General features: G+C 40.5%; 1 protein-coding gene across 5 annotated transcripts in view; it reads right to left on the bottom strand.

The window, feature by feature from the left end:
- The window catches only part of ITSN2 (intersectin 2), a 64688-nt gene that overhangs the window by 30406 nt on the left and 17124 nt on the right, over positions 1 to 17158 (bottom strand). For 3 of the 5 annotated variants that reach the window (XM_065730642.1, XM_065730645.1, XM_065730646.1), the window contains exons 3-14: positions 10719 to 10811; positions 9206 to 9269; positions 8328 to 8491; positions 6799 to 6996; positions 6411 to 6507; positions 5578 to 5720; positions 4537 to 4600; positions 3008 to 3145; positions 2804 to 2889; positions 1574 to 1836; positions 716 to 865; positions 339 to 479 (exon numbers count right to left, since the gene is read on the bottom strand). In XM_065730642.1, coding sequence (XP_065586714.1) covers positions 339 to 479; positions 716 to 865; positions 1574 to 1836; positions 2804 to 2889; positions 3008 to 3145; positions 4537 to 4600; positions 5578 to 5720; positions 6411 to 6507; positions 6799 to 6996; positions 8328 to 8491; positions 9206 to 9269; positions 10719 to 10811 — 1601 coding nt within the window. Of the gene's footprint in view, positions 1 to 338; positions 480 to 715; positions 866 to 1573; positions 1837 to 2803; positions 2890 to 3007; positions 3146 to 4536; positions 4601 to 5577; positions 5721 to 6410; positions 6530 to 6798; positions 6997 to 8327; positions 8492 to 9205; positions 9270 to 10718; positions 10812 to 17158 lie in introns of those variants that run through there. The other 2 variants (XM_065730643.1, XM_065730644.1) reach the window with 2 other exon arrangements.

Genomic DNA, 17158 nt, shown 5'->3' with positions numbered 1-17158 from the left:
CACAAAAATCCACACACACAAAAAAAAAACAAACCTGAGACTGGAACCATCAAAGTAATGATTAAAAAGAAGTCACTATTATCAGTTCAAAAATAAAGCTGAAGTTTTGACTACTGTCCCCATTCAGGTATCAGCTTGCTGCAGTAAATGCAATCAACTCTTCAGCACCACAAATAAACCTAAAAACCTCTGCAATGTTGCCTGCCTTGCAGATTTCCTCTCTGCACTATAATCAAACCGACTCACTACTCCTCCCTGTTTGGACACACACAAAAAATGACTGAAACACAAAATGGGAAATAAAGGAGAATCGAAGGCTTAATAGAAAGGGATGTTACCTGAAGTTGCTGTTGCAGTTGCTTGACTTCCATAATTCCCTGGTCACATTTTCTATCCAAAGCCTCCAGCTCAGTCCTCCGAATCTGCTTTTTGCTTCGAATATCTTGCAATCTGCCCGAGATTTGCTGATGTTTGTCCGTCTACAAAGAAATCAGAGAAATTATACTATATGTAGCAACAAAACCTTCCTCCACTATGCCCGTGGGCAAATTACTACACAGTCAACACCCAAGAATAATTCAAAAATATCTGCTTTAGATTGCTCAACCAAAGCAGAGTGAAACTCCTAGCAGACCATTAATTCTATATCCTAAGATTTGTGTACTTCAAAGTACTGCACTTCATTTCAAGTTGGGCAGTAAAATTTGTATCATACCAGAGCTTCTAATTCAAGATTAAGGCTCTTCTTCTTAGAGGTCAACTTGATAATTTCCTCTTGCTCCCTGTTACGCTGATTAAGAAGTTCTTGGCGACGAATTCTCTCCCATTCCAAACGTCGCTGGCGCTCAAGTTCTTGTTTTGCTGCCTACAGAGAAGTCACATTACTTTAAATTACCATGCAGATACAGAACCCACAGATCATGTTTTAATATAATGTGCTCTACTTGTCAACAGTGTAACAGCAACACAATGTACTGTTTCTTTCAAAATGACCTTGTAAACTTCAGCACCAAAGAACGGAGGAAGCGATCCCCTGAGATTCTTTATGCCATGCTCCTACCCCGATGAAGAAAAGCAATTTGAAGGAAGATACATAATTCAGAGAGAAAAATCTATTTAGCTTAGAAAACTGACCATAAACGAGCACACTGAGATGTTATTCTTAACCTCTTCTGAGTATTTCACAGAACTACATAAAACATGAAAGACTTATGCATGCACTGAGACACCAGGTAGAAGCAAATCTGCCTCACGTTCCAACAGCAGAATATTATCAATGATGAATTTGGTAGGATCTTGTTTGGAATACACATCGTTTTTAATAAATCTAAGAAATCTACCCAAGAAGTCTCATCTGTCCTTTGAAGTATCTAGAAGTCTCTGACTTGCAACACTTTGTCCATTTATAATGGACACATTATTGTCAGGCAGAAATGATATTATCCCTCCAAGAGAGCCTGTCACTGGCCAAAGAAAATGAGCTAAAGTCAGTGCCCGAACCCTGAACGCTCCATCAAGTGAAAACACATACGAATTCCTGAAAGCATTATAAAAATAATTTCAAGAAAACAACCTCCCGCCTTTCTATTTCTTTCCTCCTTTCTTCTTCCCTTTGTCTCTCCAGCTCTCGTTGTCTCTCCAGCTGCCTTTCCAATTCAAGTTGCTTCTTCCGCTCCTGTTCCTGACGCTCCCTCTCTCTTCGTTCCTGTTCTTCTCTTTCTTTCTGAGCCTTTCGTTCTGCCTCTCTCTGCTGCTGTTCCAGCAGCACTTGACGGCGCTTTTCCAGCTCCACGTTTCCTCTCTCGTAGTTTGCTTTTCTTTTGTCCTCAAACGTCACTGAAACAAGGAAAAGCATTTATTTCTGTCCCATGCAAAGCACTGCCCTCAAGCAAGTGCCTCAGTTATGCCACTGAAGACAGGTGTTTTCTCTTCGGCATGTTCAGGCAGTTAAGTCATGGACAATGTTAAGCATTTTGCATTACATTCAAGTGTTATTTTTCTGTTCCAAAATACCTTGAAACTTTCCAAAGTATATTCCAATTGCAAAAACATTGCTATTTCAAACTGACCAAGAAAACAGTTCTAATTTTAGAGGAAACACAAAGGAACAGCTTTTATAAGCTAGGAGAAGTGAATGTTTTGCTACAGACGTTTTCCGCCAAGCAAGATATGTTAACACACAGATTGTTGGCCTCAAAGGGCATTCCCTCTAAGATCTCCTGGAGTTAAAAGCAGCAGAAAACAGAACAGGATTGAGCTCAACTACTGCAGTACAGCATTAAAAGAGACTGAAAAGAATAACTTTGATTCCCAGCAACCACTCCTTCAAAAAGAGACAACTTGTGTCTCACACTCCACTCACAGCAGACCTTTGCCAGTAGATCAAGTAGTGTACAGCAGAAAATACTGTGTGAAAATCACATCTTTCAGATAATTAAACATTGGGATCTCTGTTTTCAAAACACTCAGAATAAAGTACTGTCAGTAACGCTCGACTGCAAAAAAATTTACAGTAGCAATGCAGTAGTTGGAAATGATTTATTTTCCAGAATACATTATTAATCAGCACACTTTTCCTCTCCCACAGCTAATAATAGCACCTACCTCTGCCTTCTCATTTTCATTAGATGTAATAGGCTGACTACATCCACTTAACAACCTTCCTACCATCCAAGTTAAAAGGGATCTAGCTCAGAAATGAAGCCCCCTAGGGACTCTACTATGTCTTCCACTTTCTAACTGTTCCAGTGTCCTTCAAAGACAGCCTTATATGTCAACAATAAGACCATGAACTTTGCTCTACCTGGCTGTTTTTTCTGTGGCTCCTCCTCTTGCACAGGCTGGTAAGATGGCAGAGTTCCATTAATATTTTCAGAATATTTTCCACTCCTGGAGATGGCAAAAAGAAACCCATAAAAACCCATTAGACAGATAACACAGATACCTTTTCTGTGTAAAAAAAAGTCTGCTGAAGGTATAGTATGTTTCACTGCCCTCAGCAATTTACCTGAAGGAAGGTGGCACCAGTTCAAGAGGCAGAGTTAGTGGCAGAGGTTGCCCAGCTTTGGCCATGTCAGTTAGGTGCATGGCTAACACAAACTCATCTGCTTTCAGCTGTCCATCTCCATCAATATCAGCCAGTGACCTGCATAGTTTTAACAGTAATAACAATTAGAACTAAACATCACAACCACTCACAAGGGACGCTGAAGATTTTCACATCTGAAACTGTGAAATGATATTGAAAACAGAAAATTCCTCTGAAATGATCTGGCAAAGGTAATTAAAATTAAAAATAGAAACTGTGTGGAACGAGTGGAGTGAAGGAGGTACTATTCTCAAAGAACCATCCATCTATACAGGTATAGTGGCAGGAGTATGTCCTTACACTGGACCTATGTAAAATGCTTCATAATTGCTACATTTTGTTCCCAGAGAGTTGGACACAAGAAAAAAAAAAAAGAGTAGTTTAAAAAAAGAATCAAAAAGGAAGCAAAAAAAAAAAAAAGCATCTCCCACACATGCACCACGAGGAAAAACAAAAGCAGGAGATGATGAAATGAGATTTTTATTGTGCTGACAGACCAGCACTATTCACACATTACTGCTACTTACCATTACATTGTTACTATTATATTACAGTAATTAAGACCACAATGCCAGTAGAAATATCAGTAATATTACTCTGGGCAAAACCAAAACTTGGTCTGCTAATTCTCTACATGTCCACAGAGACATCCCTGCACTGGCTACTGATAAATTCAGTCCAGGCAGCAGGGAGGAAAGCAGTAGCTGCATACCTGCTTTATCTCCCCATACTCGAAAGCAGATGAATACAACCACAAATTTTATTTTTACCCATAGAGCGTGCAATCAAATCAGCTGAACTAGTAGGAGTAATGCTTCAGGTCACTGCTGATAATACAAATGACTGCCCCTGAGATAAAGGGGGAGACAACAGTGGAACCTCACAAAGACCTGTGAAGGACAAAATTGGTGTGAAATCCTCTGGAACTGCGAAGTTCACACGTAACGTCCAAGTTATGTCTGAAAGCAAAATCCAAACTACAATATCTAGCAGGTGAAAGGCAGATTATTCAAGCCTTCACACAACTGTATTTCCATCACCACAGCAAAGACAAATCTAAGAGCTGTTGAATATGCAGGTACCTTGATGGCCTACTCCTTCTTTAAGCTCTCTATATTTTAAAACTAACAAGATCAGATGGTCTTTTGCTTTACAGTCCTGCTTTTCAAACAAACGAACCCTTGCCTCGGCTTAAGCAGCACACCACTGAAAAGGAAGCTGAAATTCACATCCGTACCACCCTATAGAGCTCAAAAAACAGTGAGAAGTTTATTATATTAAGGTGAAGTGTCTTTTGAAAACGCATCAGTCACCAAACAAGTTTAGAAGCAGCTCAGTTTCTGGTTACAACATCAGATCTAGAGTGTCCACTCATCATTTCTTGTTAAATAAAAACTTCCTCTTTTAACACCATAAACATGTTGAATGCAGTCAGTAACTCGACGTACCAAATGGTCGCCAGCTGAGTCTGCGAGAGGTTTGACTGCAGAAGGGCATTCCTTGCTTGAAATCCTCCACGAAAAAAGAAACAAACACAAAAGAGATTAATAAATACTTCGAACAAAGATTCACATGGAGCAAAAATAGGTCATGAACTGGGGCACGTTTATTTTTAATGTTAATCTAATCCATTTTCATTAATCGCTGACAGTTGGCATTACTTCCAGGCTTAGCAAAGGGCATTACAATCTGAACACAATGAAGATGTATTTGTGTACTTTTTTTTTTTTTCCAATTCAAAGGTCAAAACAGAAATACTGACATTAAAAAAATGGGTATTTATGGTAATCCCCACAGCTGTTACAAGAGCACAGCTGACTGTCTGCTGAAAGTTTGAGCTAGTAAGCTGGAAAACTGCCAGCTTCCCTTGGTTCACAAGGAACCATACACCTTTTTCTAGGCAGGTCGATGAAACCTTCAGCTCAGAAATCAACCAGGCAAGATAAAATCCACAGAGTCTCTTTCAGGATACAGACAATTCTCCTTTTTTGTGTACTAAAAAACTGAGGCAGAGGGCTCATAAGTATTCTATCAGGAGGAGCAATCTGGTCAGCTACAGGCACACATTCTGACTTGGAACTACCTCCTGCTTTTCCAGCACTCTGCTCACAGGATTACAGTTAATAATCCGGTTTTACAAGAACTTCATTCATTTCAAATTCTGCTCTGGTAGTAACTTTGTGTGGAGTCGTTCAAAATCACCATAATGCTGTGGCACAGCACAGATGTCGCAGGAAGTCAAAGAATTACTCCCTTAAATCACTTTCCAGAAGCTACAATCCATGTCTGTAGCACTGCCAGGTCTGTCTTCAACTGCTTTCTTTAAAAAGACGACAAAGCCCAAACGCATAAGCAATTACTGATGGGTATACACAGAACAGGAGCACCTGGCACAAAAGCAACTGTGTAGATGTGTCTCATTTTCACAGAAGTCACTGTTTCACTGCTCCACTGCCTTTTCCCCCATCTATATCAAATGCCAAACTCACCTGACAAATATCCACTCATACTTTTATCAAGACTGTTAAATTTCTGTCTGTATTTTAATCTGGATGCCTGAGGAACCGCCCAGTCTGAGGGTGCCATCTTTGGTGAATTCCCAGCTAGCGAAGCACTAGAGGAAGAATTTGAACTGTAATCCAGTCCCAAAAAAAGAAAGAAGGAAAGAAAGAAGATCTCTAAGTTAGCTACTTGGCTTAACAAACAGGCACTGGAACAGAAGATACACAGCATCATCTGGTGTCCAGATGAGGAGCCCAGAGCTCGACATGCAGTCACTCTACACATCCTGTGTCAGCAACAGAAAGGTACAAGCAATCTGAGGCACCTGAGGACCCTCTGCACTGGCTTTTGGGTAAGTTTGAAGCCCAACTGACCCTTCCTTTTGTCTGTGACAAAGCAATAAAGTCAGCAAATGGAGAAGCTGATGACAAAGATTTATAACCTTCTATTATTCATAAAACAAATTCACAGATAAATATTTATAACTGTTCTTACATGTCTGTTGGTGCTATCTATAATGAATGAGCACATCAATCCATAAACACTGCTTTTACAACCACTTGTTTTACTTCTATTTGCCAAGGCTGTACATTTCCCTCTTGCTGGCACTGCTTTCTCTCATTTGAGCTTTCTCATCTACTTCAGAAAGTTTAGTTTGAGTTACCGGGAATATTGTTTTGATACAGGCAAGTTAATCTGCTTTCAGATGTGGCAGGCCATTATTAATGAAGAGTACCTCAAAAACGTAAGTGCTTCATGTTTTTTAGGATGAACACTACTCAAGTATAAGAAACAGCCATTTTAAACTTCACCTTCATACCTGCTAGATCCTAAATCAATTAGTGACTGTGCCTTCTGCATGTTAGATCCACCAAACCCTCCTGTCACGGGACCTAAGGAACCAGTATGGGGCTGCACTGAAACAAACAAAACCAAAAGCTGTAAAGAAAACAGGTATTAGGCAATGCTTTGTAATAAAGCATTTCTCTCAAGTCTTTGAGAGAAATAAGAAAAGCTAATCAGTGCCTTGCTTTTAAGGTTATTCAGTTATGAAAGATGTGATGAATATGAACTTCGGAGAGAATAAGTGTGTGTACACATACGTATATTTTAACTTGTGTGTCTACATCAGCATTTCTCCCTGAAATTAACAAGAGAGAAAACAGGATTCACACATCAAATCAAGCAGCAGACTTTATTATACTTACTTGAAGAGAAAGGTATGGCCAAAGGCTGCAGAAGGCTGGATGTTCCATTCGGCAACGATGAGGTACTGACAGAAGGCACCAGGGGAGCAGAAATAACCAAAGGAGGAATGGATGTCATTGAGGTCAGAGACATTGGAGCTAAAGGTGTGATCGTAGACATGGATGTTGGCATGGACAAATTTGGCATACTGCCCATTCCTAGAGTAAAAAGAAACAATTGGTGATTCCATATTGCAGAGACTGCAGCAAGAAATGGAATCCACTATGCTAAGCAAAAAACTCGACAGAGCAGCCTGCATCCAGAGATGCAACAAATTAAATAGATGTCTGTGTAGAATATTTGCTTTTCCTCTAATGTTTACACAACACAGCTAACAGAAGAAAATATACTGGAGAACACAAATTTACAAAATAGAAGCAAAACCCTACAAGCAATTCATTCTCAAGGTTGACCTGGCAAACAGTTCACAAAAGGATTAAGATGTAATTTCCTATAATTATCAGCATAACTCAGCTTTCAACAAGCCCTTCTGTGCCTGCCCCCTGAGACAGAATTCTAACAGAACAGGAAACTTATGACAATTCTCTCCAAAGAACAGCTCACAGTATTTCTGAACCAAGTCTCTTCCTAACCTTGGCTCTGGAAGAATGTTTAAGGGTGAAATGTCCACATTTAGGGACACGCCCAGCAAAGGATTTCTTTAAGGCAGTTTTCTGATTAGGACATTTGAATCAGTGGCTAAATCTTGTGGAGGAAAACAGGATGCAGATGAGGTGATGAAAGGTTAATAGTAAGTATTCATTTACTGACCACAGCTATATATAAACGCATGCACTGGTATGCAAACACAAGATTCAGAGTTGGGCAGACATTTAAAATCACACATGTAATTAATACATGCATACATTTAACTGAACTGTACAAACATTGAAAGAATTACACGCTGAATTTTGTAGCCTAGCTGAATCCAGTCTTGTATTCTCTTCTACAAAATAAGGATCAGCCAGCAGACATGCACTGACGTGCTGAACTCCAAAACACAGCAGAAAAGTTAAATATATATATACATTTAATCAATGATAAAGTGAACAATCTGATTCATTTTGAAAAAGTATTTTAAATAACTGATGTCAAAACTTTGACTGTTGCTAAGTTTAACTTAAAAAGAAGAAATTTAGGAGTGTAATCTGGTGAGTGAATTGAGGCAAACAGGAAAAGGCCTTCAGTATGACAGCCTGCAAGTCAGATGGCAGATGTGAAGGGCCTTCTCAAACCCCATGCCAAAATTCAATAGAAGCTTCTCCTTTATTATTAAAGGTCTTCAGAGAATAAAGTCATGAAGGAGACAATTTGCTCTGCCCTCAAGAAAGAGGCTTTGTGGACTTCTTGCATCAGCACAGCTATGATGGTTTACTGGTTTTAACTGATTCCCTCAACGATGTGGTCGGATCAGTGATACTTGTACTTGAATTCAGATCAACTATGAGTTTTCTCTTCAAACACTAATTAACTATATATTAATAAGTACCAAAGCGAGCTGACATTAGAGGTGAAAGTACTGGGGTTTGTTTCATGACAGGAGGGAGAACCACAGGCAAGTGCTGTCCTTGTAACTTCAGCTTGATGAGTTTCATGGCTATAGAGAACTCCTGTTGATCCATTTTTCCATCTTTGTTCAAGTCTGACAGTGCCCTTAAGGGAAAAATAAAAAAAGAAAGTCCACAAGGGAGAAATGTAATCTGAAGTTTCTCACCAAATGAAAATCTTTACTATCCATTTTATTTACTATTTTTATATAGAAAACAAAAAACACTAAAACCATCTATATACATTCTACTTTTGACATTTAAATTCTCAGAAGTTTCCATCTTCTCAAAGTATAATGTTTGTCTAACTATATCCAATTTAGTTCACTTAGTATGCTTCTACTGAATTCAATTTTCAAGATACTGTGTATTAAATACTTAGAATAGGAAGATATTTGGAAGAACAGTCATCTCCTGCCTATAATTTCTTGCTTACTTGTTGCTACTGCAATGCTTCTCTCCAGGCTGCAAGCAAGAACGATCATTTTAAATGAGTATCTGGCAGTGTAAGGAACTACTGCAAAAAAAACATTTCAATACAGAAACCTGCTACAGGCATTTAAAACCACTTGAAAACTCTTTTACTTCACAAATTCTGAAATGTTACATCTTGATAACAGCAACCACTGCAGCACCCTGTAACTGAAGAGTTACAAAGAAGATTATCTTTTAAGTGTTGCAAAGAACGGAGCTTTTTTCTGTTCCTATGTTACAGTTCTGTTATAACTGACCTATTATGGAGCTCTGCCCATTTCAGTATTTGGATGCTATGCACCTCCTACCTTGAAAAGCAGGAAAACAAACCTGAAGAACAGCTTACCATATGTCAGCGAGGACTGAAGACGGTAGACCTGATTGCAAAAAAAAGGTACGTGCTTGATCACCTATGAAAACATTTAAGAAAGAGGCTGTTACACCAGAGACATGGATCTAGACAAATACCAGACAACACCAGCACTCCCTCAAGGGAGCAGATCCTCAAAAGGAACCACCACACTTCCCAATCTTTTCCGTTTGTGTGTCACCTCGCTCCTTCCTTTGTGACAGCTATTATAAGATGTCTTCCTGTAATCTTGAACCTGCTCTAAGAAGCATAGCTTCACATGGCAATAAACAGCATTAAAAAGGGTGAGGAAAAAAACAAGCAAACAATGGCTGCCAACATTTAACAAATGCATGACTTCAAGAAATGTCAGGCAAGTATAAATGACCAAAAATGCAATCCTGACTTAATTACTTTCAGAGGAAAGGATGAGCAGTTTCTTTCCTTCTTTATCCAATCTAACCTGAGCCATCACTGTCTCTCTAGGAAAAAAAAGAGCAAGAAAAAAACCTCATGTTCTAAACAATAACCTATTCCATCACAGAAGCATCCTATAAGTCAATATTTCAGGAGGGGAACAGGAACCACTGTGTACATCCACACTGAATTCCACATCAATTGATACTGACCGTGCTCTTACAGATATAATAAAACACAGGCAGTGGTGTTCATGCTTATCTGTGAGCAAATTAGAAAAGGCTAAATTGAAGGCTTGAGGTTATTTTTTCAGCACCTCTGCTATTTGCTTAAGAGTCTTTAATTTCAATCACTCAACAAATAAATAATGAAGCCTGCAGAAATGCACATGACAGCCCTGATGTGGCCTCAAGGTAGTCCCTGGGACTGCACACTTTCCAGCTGGTGCTAAAACAGCAATGGGACATCAGCATTTGTTTGGTCAATGCAGAAGACAGTTATCCCCCACAGACAACTTTCCACTCTTTTCTCTGTCCTTTTCAGACCAAAAAGGAGAACAACAGGGCACCAGAGTTAGCAGATAGGGTGTAGTGCCAGCAGACAGGCAGGCAGGGGTGAGGGTTAATAAACTACAAAGCAGTCATTAACAAGGATGAGTTGTCAGCATCTCTCCCTGCCTCCTACTCCATAACAAAGATATCTAACAGCACAGTGTTCTCCAGTGCTATTCAGACAGAAGAGAGCACTTCTTGTGTCCCTGCTATCACTTGCCACAATAACTACTAGAAGTGTTTTGCTGGCAGCTCCCCATCTCAGGGCAGATTCAGCTTCTTATTCTGTTTTCTGAAGCTAGACAGAGTGACAGCTCTCAGCTGCTGGCTGCAGAAGTGATGGGGTTAACAACTGTGTGTTTCGGTGCCAGACTTCGGTCCAAAGCTCGTACAAGTTTAGTAATAACCTGTGGCCGTTTGCCCAAAGTATGCTTGTTAGTCACACCACAAAGGCCTGAAATAGGATGTAGTTTTCAAGCTGTTTCACAACACTCCTTATGTGTACACAGAAGTTAATGTGTAATGCAGAATCCCAGACTAACCTGTAATGTAGCCTCCCGTGGGCTTAAGGCTATCAAACTGCTTGTCGTGCTTGGCCCGCTCCTCCACGGTGATGGCCCATATGTTTGGCCCTCCTAAAACAACAACACAACAAAAAAATTAGAGATTAAAGATTTTGACAAATCAAGCACGTCACTTGTAAAAAGCAAAGCTTGGCTGCTTGAAGGACAAAGGTAGATGTAGGCACACCCAGCTTTACCAGCTTGGCAAGGGCATTATGAAACACAAACCTGCTTCCCAGATGTGCAACTGGCAGCTATAACAACTCCCCAGCCCTGCTGCTTTTTGCTCTGCTTTCAAACAAGATGTTTGGGCTTTCCAAGCTGGTGCAAAGTAGTCACCTGTGGCCTCTGTCAGCTTGCAGCTCGGGCAGGAAACATGCCAACCACAGTACTCTGCGAGAACCAAAACTCCCCTGCTCCACCGGAAAACAAGCAGGATTCAGTGTCAACTAAGGGGTCCTGCAGAAGAGGCTCTCACATCCTAAAGGTGCCTAAAAGACCCATGCTTCTCCTTACTGATGCTCTAAAATCGACATTGGGACTGCTAATAAAAACCAGTCTGGCTTCATATGGTAAAGGAATAACATTCTGGGTGTGTTTTTTTTTTTTTTTTTTTTTTTTTATTAGCATGTGATTTCAGTTGAGCTTCTTTCAATACTTAAAAGGAAAATGTTTAAAATATGACAGCTTCAAAGTAACAAGGAGAAACTGCAAAGAATAATCGTCTGTACAGAGATGCTTGGGGATAGTAAATGGAACCAGAAGTGACTTCAGAATCACTCACATCTGCTGTATAAAGGTCCAGGTGTGTGCCCAAGCAGGAAAAGCAATTTCCCAGTAAATAGGTTTGGGATTTATGTAAGAGAAATTTTAATCAGGAAGCTTTTGACATAAATGCATTTTTCAATCAGTGAATATAAGAATGAGTTGAAATTCTGAATAGAACCTGCAGAAATAACATTAAAAACTTATTAAAAACATCTCCAACAAATTCTCATCAGCACAACCACTTCCAAAGAACTGTTACACCGCTCTTCAAAGAACGGTAGCACTGAGCAAAAAAGCAGCCAAGGAAACAAGTAATTCTTTTAATGAGATATTTACAAGGTTCTCTGAGGACTACCACTCTCCTCACATGTTTACATACTGAATTCTTTACACTGCTGCTTCATAGGGAAAGACAAATAGTTAGAAAGCAAATAGGAGGAGCGCAATGGAGATGACAAAACAGTGGCAGGACATTTGGATATAACCTTGAGGCACCTGAGTTCGGAGTTCCAGCTCCCCCTCCAGCAGCACTTAGCAAAGGTCTATGCTGAAGCAGCTGTTTCATGCAGAGGAGATCTCATTTGGAGGAAGGAGAAAGAAGATGGGACCAGGAATCCAGCACTGCCAGCTCATAGACCTCCTGTTTCTCCACACTGCCATGCTGGCTTACCTGCCCATGGTGTCACCACTGAACTCAAAGCTGCAGGCAGCCACAACACACCCCAGCGTTACACAAGCATTGGCAGAAAGATTACACCACCAGCCCCACTGTAGCTTATCTAAGGAATACAATTTACATTATATTGCAGATTCCTGTACGTACTGAAGTTGTATCACAAAGCATAGAAGAAGATGGCAATTACTCTTCCAATCTACCGCAGCAAAATGCCCTCTGCATAAAAATCCAGTGACTTTTCTTTCTTTATCCCCCGCTCAGTTCCCAAACAAAACATGCAGAAGTGCTTCTAAGGCAATCATCACCATGGCCAAGCATCAGTTTCACTCAAGAAAAGCCTTGACCACAAACAACATTATTATAGCAACAAGTGCTTCCAGCAGAGTCCTGCTGACACCCCAAGAAGGTACTGTCCTGTCCAAGTGTGAACTATGAAGTCATGTGTCAGCATCAGACTGAGGAAAGGGGTCTTTTCAGGATATATTCTCACCACCTGCCAATAACTCATTTTCCAGGGTAAGAACTTCAGACTTCCCCTGTGCCAGAGAGAAAGAGACTGAAAATCCTTCCTCACTTCATCTACTGAGGGCTTCTGCAGACATGGAAGACAATAATGCAATAGATACTAAAACCCAAAGCCCAGGTAACCTGACTATTCTGCTTACAAGGATATGTATAAAAATATACATACATTACGAATTCAAAGCAAACATTCATTTTCAGTAATTTTAGCAGCATCTCTCAAGACTTCTCAAGACTTGCCAACAATATTAAAAGGAGGTAACAAAGCACTTTAATTTAGAAGGTTGCAAGAAAACATGCCATAAATTCCATACACAACTGAGATAAGCAGGGTGGAGCAAGGAATACCCAAACAAAGTCCTCCCGGGGCTGTGATTCTTCATAAGCTAAGAAACAAAATTAAGAGCACAGCACAAGAGGAAAGGTGAAAGTGTTGTGAGGGCTCATTTTCAGCTTAACCAGGTGTCTGCGACTCTTTTGATGTTACAGTTTGGAGATAAGAAAACAAAGAACAAAAAACGCTTGCACTGAAAGTGTCATTAAAAATAAGATGCCTCCAAGCAAAAATACTGCATCAGTCTATCTGAAATCAAGCCTTTGAACAACAGGGTTGAGCACAACGCCTTGGCAAGTCCACAAAGTGCCTTGTGAAACCATTCTTCAAAGTAATTACCACATTTACTTAAGGTACAAACGAGACCATCATAATAAAGACTTACTGTAGATGATAACATTAGTTTGAAACTCAGTCCCCCTGTGAAATCACTACCAAAACACAACACGATGCTCAGGAATACTGTGGCCATCTCCCAAAGCAATCACTTGAGCTAAAACTGACCTGTCAGCATTGCCTGGTATACAAACTACCAAACTTGCTGATGTACAGCAGAGACAGATAAGTGAAAAAGAAGTCTACAGCTCCACTAAATCAACACTGTCACAGGCACACCAAAGTGAGCGACAAAGGGAAGACCACTGCTGCAGGAAGATCAAAGAGAAATGTGCCACCAAGACATACCAACTAAACACATCTGGACTCCCCCAGTGGTCTTTTGTCCAAAACATCTCAGTTCCAGGGCTGAGAAATGTGCTTCTGCTAAGTCAGATCCAGCCAAAGAACAACCAAGCTTGCCCAAAGCCTCCACCATTCTTCATTTCTCACTGCCCCAGTTGTTTTTTTTTTTTAATCACAGCACATCATACATGACTCACAGAAACCAACCTGCAGGCATCTAGCTCCTCTGGTCAGACTTGGGCAGGTGGGGATGCCCTTCCATCCCCTTCTGGGGAAGAGGCACACACACCCCTCAGTGGAGCAGTGGTGAGCCTTTGGCAGCCTAGAAATTCTGAACTGGCACTAACCAGTAGCAAACTACAATATTTAGAACAAATTCAGCATCAGAGATGAAAATACAGTTCTCTGGGCAGGTTCTCATGACAGGCTCTTCTGCAGCCAGCAAATAGTACATTATTAGTACACAATGCACAATTCTGTATGGTTTTTACAAAACAGATCTCAAATCTTTTCCTGGAGCTAGCCAGTGTTTTTAGAACAGACTCTTAATAAATATCCACACAAGCATTCTCAGGATTCAACATGGGAAGTAGGGGCTTAAGGACTGGAAACATCCAAGTTGATTCCTTAGACCAAATCAGAAGGCAGGGAAAAAGCAACAGAGAAATCTCCTTTACTTCTATTCCACGGCTCTGCAATATATTCAAGAATTCAAAGTAACACGTGGATTCTACCTACATGGAAAGTATGTGCAGAATGACAAAGTCACACACACACACACAAAAAAAAAAGCAGAGCTACAACATCAGTCATTTAACATGCCTTAAGACAGGTCTCTAAGGAAGACAAAACCTATACCATCTTCTCCTCCAGGTATGACTGTGTAATTCAATGTGGTGGCACTCACAAGTTCATTGTGTTGGAAACAAGCAACTATGCTGGGGATTAAGCAACATCTTCTGCTCCTTCAAGCTCCTTCTAAACAAAAGACACCTTCCTAAGAGAACTTCAGGGGCTGCATATAACAGGATCATAGACCTTGGTAGGATCAGCTCTACTTTCTTCAGAAGATTATCAGTGTGATGCAGAGTCCTAATGGCATTTGGAAAGGACTTTGATGGGCTGCCAACACAAAACAGAAACAAACACTTCTTCCCTTAAAAGGGCGAGCCACAAATGTAAAAAAGGGAAGGAAAGAGAATGTAGATCTAGAAGAGCAGTACAGAGCCTCAAAAATGCTGCTGTGAAACTTCTGCTACTGATTAGTATTACCTGTAAGGGAACATGGCAAGGTGTCATCACATCCTATAGAGAATGGTGTCTGTTTTTCCACTGGTTGCTGCTGCTTGTTTGGTACTCCCCTAAGAAAAAAAATGTATGTTCCTACAAGCTACAAAATTAATTAACTGCACCGAAATAATAAAAGTACATTGAAAGAGCACTCCCTGTATACACAAGTCATGAGGAGAGCGATTATACACCCACCACCTTTTTAACCACCCAAAAAATAGCAGCAAACTTCATAATGACCCTAAATAAATATTTATCCCTGTGTTTAAAAAGGGAGAGATGTCAAGCAGCAGCCTGCCTGCAGCTTCATAGCGAGGGACTTTCCATAGCTCAACCACTCAGCATCCACTGCTGCTTCCCATCAAGCAGACTCAAGGGAACTGTTTTGTATGTGATACACTGGGATAACTACCTACAAACACAATCAGAAAGAGCCTGGAATTAAGCTGACAACAGAAATATTCACTGCAGGTCAGATTTAATGGCCCCAGCTGAGGCAAATGAAGTGTGGAATCATGCTTTTTGTTCTTCTTTGGCACTGGATAAACACACAGAGTCGCAAGCATACAACACTTCACCATTATTAGGAATTTCCAGAATCCCTATCAGCATTTATAATATTTTCAGTACTTGTTTCTCTTACTATTTGTTGATTCTTGGCCCATCTCAAGCACTAGCTGCTCATCTTCGACTCCCAGCTCCCCTATCCTTGGACCACGGCATGACCCACCCTCAACCCCCATTCTCAGCTGACGCACTAATCCCACTATTTATCCTACCCAAAAAGCATCACAGAGGCTCTGGGAGCACGAGGCAACACTGCAACAACTGCCAAAGGAAAAGGGCAAGTCTGTGCTTAAGGATAACTTGAGCAGTTTCTTTAACACATACACTGTTACAAAAGAAACACCTGTAGCTAAAGCTCACTCAACAGTGGGAAAAAGCTGGTGGGTTTCCCCTTCCATTTGTTATTTTCACTCAAGTTCTGTGAATTGTGCCCTCTGAAGCCACGAGCAATTTATTATTCCTTTTGTAAGATTTTTGAAAGTCTCTGATGTGCTGTCCAAAAATAGCTGTTCCACACAGCAAGGCTGTTAACAGATCTGGCCAAGAAACATCTGCTTAACTCAAGGGCATGCTCACAGAAACGTGAAGAAAGCAGCAGCAAATGTTGTGCTGCGGGGTACAAATCATACTCCCCCTATTCTCTACAGGATTTCTACGTACTGTGGTGAATCAGAAACACACAGATTCAATTGAATACTAGGGCTGTTTAAGCACATGCACCATACAAAGGAGCAGCATCCCATAGCATGCCATATTTTCTCTGATGATACGATAATTGTGAGTGACACCCCAATTCCATGTACAAAACCCACTGTAGAGTAAGAACATGAGAACTTCTTTGCTAGACCACGATCTCAGTGTGGAAATAGGAAGAGGATAATCCCTACACCAACTTAAAGACACATCTCCTCATCTAGGGTAAGATGCATCACAGTACAGACCATGCTGAGGGTGATGATCCAGCTGTATTCTGAATTTTACAGCACGACAGGATGATTCCACAGCACATACACTACCAGGCTATAACAACAGGATATTACTACACTTAAGCAATCACCGTATCATTCAGCTCATTATGGCTATCCAATTTTAGAAGCTCCTTTTTTAATTCAATTCTTGCCTAGCTCCACTGAAACACAACACAATGCAGCAAAACGTTTTAAAAGAAAAAACACAAACACAGCAGAGTGCAGCAATTTCCTTTTCAAAATGTGTAAATGAAAATCTTTTGGGGAGTCCTGTCAGAGCTTGACTAATATAAGAACAGATGACAACACAGAATCATAGTATCATCAAGCTTGGAAAAGACCTACAAGATCATCCAGTCCAACCATCCACCTATCTCCAATCATTCTCACTAAACCATGTCCCTCAACACAATGTCTATATGTTCCTTGAATACCTCCATGGTTGGTGACTCCACCACCTCCCTGGACAGACAATTGCAGTGCCTGATCACTCTTTCAGAGTAGTATTTCCTAACATCCAGTCTGAATCTCCCCAGGTGCAATTTGAAGCCATTCCCTCTCGTCCTATCTCTAGTTACAAGAGAGAAGAGGTCAACCCCCAGCTCACTACAAC

This window comes from Cyrtonyx montezumae, unplaced genomic scaffold (genome assembly GCF_038088225.1).
Source record: "Cyrtonyx montezumae isolate F1298 unplaced genomic scaffold, pur_monq_1.0 scaffold_13, whole genome shotgun sequence".
Classification (NCBI taxonomy): Eukaryota; Metazoa; Chordata; class Aves; order Galliformes; family Odontophoridae; genus Cyrtonyx; species Cyrtonyx montezumae.
Note: the sequence above shows the minus strand (reverse complement) of the source record. Positions and strands in the feature narration are given on the sequence as shown.